The sequence below is a fragment of the Oryzias latipes genome, chromosome 4 (assembly GCF_002234675.1).
Source record: "Oryzias latipes chromosome 4, ASM223467v1".
In the NCBI taxonomy this organism is placed as follows: domain Eukaryota; kingdom Metazoa; phylum Chordata; class Actinopteri; order Beloniformes; family Adrianichthyidae; genus Oryzias; species Oryzias latipes.
The window spans coordinates 27,137,769-27,141,495 of record NC_019862.2 but is presented as its reverse complement, the minus strand read 5'-3'; the positions used below and the strand labels follow the sequence as shown (position 1 = coordinate 27,141,495).

Sequence of the window (3,727 nt, the reverse complement as noted above, 5' to 3'; positions counted from 1 at the left end):
TTCCTGCTTTTACTCTAAATCATACGCTACGAGGAGTCTTTCACCTTTTATTACTCAAAGTTGAATTTGCAAAATATCGTCTCCAAAGCCGACATCAATGCTAAAATGTTTCTCACATAGAAAAAAATCCAAATCTATGTTACACTCCAGTAGAGATACGCAATATGAGGATAACCTGCGATGTTAATGATCAATATTGTGATGACGATATAACTTATGACACATGAATAAATAGCAAAACAGCTAAAAATGTAATTTCCATTTCCCGTCAACAGTTTAATTTAATTAAGAGTCATCTACAAAAGGGATCCATCCGATTGGTCAAACGCGTACAGGGATTTATTTGATTCATTAAACCCTTCAAGGTGCCATAAGATTGTTTGGCGATAATGATACATTTGCAATTTATAGTGCAGGCTTACACCCCAGCATCTTAGAAAAGAAAAAACAAAACAAAAAAAGGCGGAGCAACACAGCCAAATATAAATTATTTTATTTCCAAATGGCATTAAAAAACAAAAAAGTTACAGCTATTGGAAAATGGCAGAGTCTCATCTGCAGGCTTCACTTTAGGCCAAACTCTATAGGAATGAAACAAAAGACAAAGATCCTAAACCGCCTCAGAAGTAAAGAAAATGTCCATAAACCCACAGACCTGCAGTTGGCCCATCGCCAACATCAGGAATGCACTCAATTCTCCATCGACCGGCGCAGTGTGTGGAGGCGGTTCACAGCGGTCTTCTTCAAACTGAACTATAAAGAACCCATGACTTAAAGCCCCCCTCCCCGAACCCGCAGCCCCGGTCACTGCTTCTGCTGCATGGCTTCCTTCCGAGCGGCGTCCTGAAGCAGCTGAGTGTCCACCTCGTCTGCCGGCAGCTGAACGTACCGGACCACCGAGCCGCGGATGAAACAGTTTTTCACAGACAGCTGGAGAGCGTGAAACACGTGAGACACGGAGTCAGGCAGGGCGCCTTCCAGAGGAAGAGAATGAACACATCCAAGGGGATTCAGAAGCTAACACTTCTCTTTTTCCCACCACTCTCACGGGTCAAATAACCACATTTACACTCACCTGCCACTTTATTAGGCACACCTGTCCATCTGCTCGTTATCACAAATTTCCAACCAGCCAATCACATGACAGCAAATCAATGCATTTAGACATGGTCAAGATGATCTGCTGCTGTTCAACCCGAGCATCAGAATGAGGAAAAAAGGTGATTTAAGTGATTTTGAACGCAGCAAAGCTGAAATCATCTATTAATAATGAGTTCTCTGGACTCGATGGTCTCCACAGTCACCAGATCTCAACCCAATAGATCACCTTTGGGATGTGGTGGAACGGGAGATTGGCATCATGGATGTGCAGCCGACAAATCTGCAGCAACCGTGTGATGCTGTCATGTCAATATGGACCAAACTCTCTGAGAAATGTTTCCAGAACTTTGTTGAATCTCTGCCACCAAGGATTAAGGCAGTTCTGAAGGCAAAATGGGGTCCAACCCAGTACTAGCAAGGTGCGCCTAATAAAGTGGGCAGTGAGTGTAGAACTTCTGCATATTTTTAAATGTTTTTCTGAAAAATTGTAGTTTAGAAACTCTGAAAAATGTTTCTAAATCTTTGCTGTTTACCTGAAGAACTGCTGTCTGCTCTGCCCTACACTGAAACTGAACTTCCAAAGGTGTGCTTCTACATTTCTCACCCAGCAGACAACTTTAAAAATGTTTGTTATACTGACAGAAGGAAATAAAAGAATAAAAACAACTGTATGTTTTAGAGGCCTCTATGCAAACTTTAGACTAAAAAGTAAACCATAGATGAGGACTTGCCATGTGTGGATACTTCTCTGGGTCTGTCACACTGATGTCGGTCAACTTGATGTTCAGGTACTAGATGATGACAAGAACAACATTTTTAAATTGCAAACCAATACATTGATTAATTAAAAAAAGTAAAGAATTAATTATTTTCTAACCTGATCAACAGAATGAAGCGTCCCACAGATACTGGGGGGAAAAAGAGAAAATGAAGCTTTCAATGCAACAGTGAACTTTTGATGTTAAATGACTTTCTGGGAATATGCAAATTTGTATTGAACAAGTCAAAGTTTTTGTTCAGTAAATTTATTTCTATTGTCAATGCTGCAGGAAAGTCTGTTTTTTCTTATATCCCACTCTTATCTTTTTAAAGCGCTCCTAGTGGTCTTTAAATGTGCTGTTTTTAGCCAAAAATAAAAAAAAAACCTGCGTCGTTTTCTAGGACAGTTTCTGCAGAGCAGCAGTTGTTCACTAGAAATTTGTCTGAGATCGTTGGTGCAGAGCAAGCCTGCCCCATCTTCCCATCATCCTTTGCTAACTTACAACCCCCCCCCCTTAACCCAACATTAGGTGTGCAACAAAAAAGAAAAAAAAAGTAATATTGGAGCAATCCAGCCGTACAGTTATTTGTGCCAGCTCAGACCAGGAAAACAAAGACGGACAAATCTATTTGCCTGCAAGTGGATGCATCAGAATGGAGCAGAGCAGGGAGCTTATGGCATCAAAACCACTTTTTTCATTTGGATGGGTTTTTAAAAAAAGTACCACATGTCTAAGTATCGTCCATCTGTGAGAGGAGCTAAGAATTATGAGTTACGTCTTTAAAGAATGCCCAACAACTAACTGTAAGCTAATTTTAATATTTACTTTTGAGCTTTCATCATGAGATGCAGCTAGTTTGATTGACCCCCCACCCCCACCCCCGCAATTGACCCTACTTCTTCGGGAAAAAGGTCTAAAATGAATTTGCAGCACGTTTGCAGACCAAGAGTTAGCTCAGAAAACTAACAGGAAAAAAAGTACATTTTTCACGCTGCTGGCACCAACCTATTGAGCCAGATTTGCAACAAATGCTGGAAGGAAGGGATGGCAACCCCACGCCACTGTGACCAGCATGAGATGCAAAACACCAGCTAGAAGGAAAGACAGCAACTCTGACAGAGTCAATGTCTCTGTCAATGCTAAGTAGCTCTTCACTGCACCCATTCAAACAGCGCTAGCAGAACCACGCGCCATTTTTAACCACAAACGGCGCTTTGAAAAGAAACATTACCAAACAAATTGGTATGTTGAGTTATCAAAACCAACCTGAGGTCGTTTTTCAGCTCCACCACCACGTCCTTCCCAACCAAAGACTTGAAAAACGAGTAGAAAAGCTGTAGATTTTTTTTAAAAAAAAGACGATGTTAGCACGATGATGGGCCGACAAAGCGGCTCAGCACACTGCGAGCAAACTCAGCGACAAAACAAAAGAAATTCAGAAGAATTCTGACACTCAGAAACCTAAAATGTTTGACTTAAACTAAAAAAGTACATTTTAAAATGACGATTTACGCCTTACCATTTTGGCTGTGGTGTTCTACAGAAGGTTTGGCTGCTGTTGATGACGTATCAGCCTGCGCCGTGTTTCAGCGGTGAGTGAGTACCACTTTGCGCCACTAGAGGGAGACACACTGTCGTTCAATGTTTATTAAGGAACTATCAGGTGTTTTTCATTGACCGAGATTTAAATTTAGGCTTTCACTCATATTTCTTTAAAAAAAAAAGACATAAAAAACATTATGAGCCATCTCTTAAAAAATTGAATAAAATATCAAAAGTCTAATTCAGATTTAGTCTAGCTTCTAGTCTAGCTACCAGACATGTTTGTGATACTTTTTGTACCTCAAAACTTTATTTTTTTGTAG

At 40.5% G+C, this 3,727-nt stretch overlaps 1 protein-coding gene across 1 annotated transcript; it reads right to left on the bottom strand.

Annotated features, from left to right (window-relative positions):
• Positions 1-475: 475 nt before the first annotated feature.
• Positions 476-3,502, bottom strand: lsm2 (LSM2 homolog, U6 small nuclear RNA and mRNA degradation associated). Its single transcript, XM_004068207.4, has 5 exons — positions 3,382-3,502; positions 3,129-3,196; positions 1,979-2,009; positions 1,833-1,892; positions 476-930 (listed from the first exon to the last, which is right to left on the bottom strand). The coding sequence occupies exons 1-5, from the start codon at positions 3,382-3,384 to the stop codon at positions 805-807; spliced, it is 288 nt and encodes a 95-aa protein (XP_004068255.1). The 5' UTR covers positions 3,385-3,502; the 3' UTR covers positions 476-804.
• Between the last annotated feature and the right edge of the window lie 225 nt (positions 3,503-3,727).

Bases quoted from the DNA above. Each gene is read 5' to 3' on its own strand.
- lsm2 (XM_004068207.4), bottom strand. The intron at 2,010-3,128 runs GTTGGTTTTGAT...TTTTCCCCCCAG, and splicing joins GAGCTGAAAAACGACCTCAG to TATCTGTGGGACGCTTCATT. The intron at 931-1,832 runs GCAAGTCCTCAT...CACGCTCTCCAG, and splicing joins CAGAGAAGTATCCACACATG to CTGTCTGTGAAAAACTGTTT.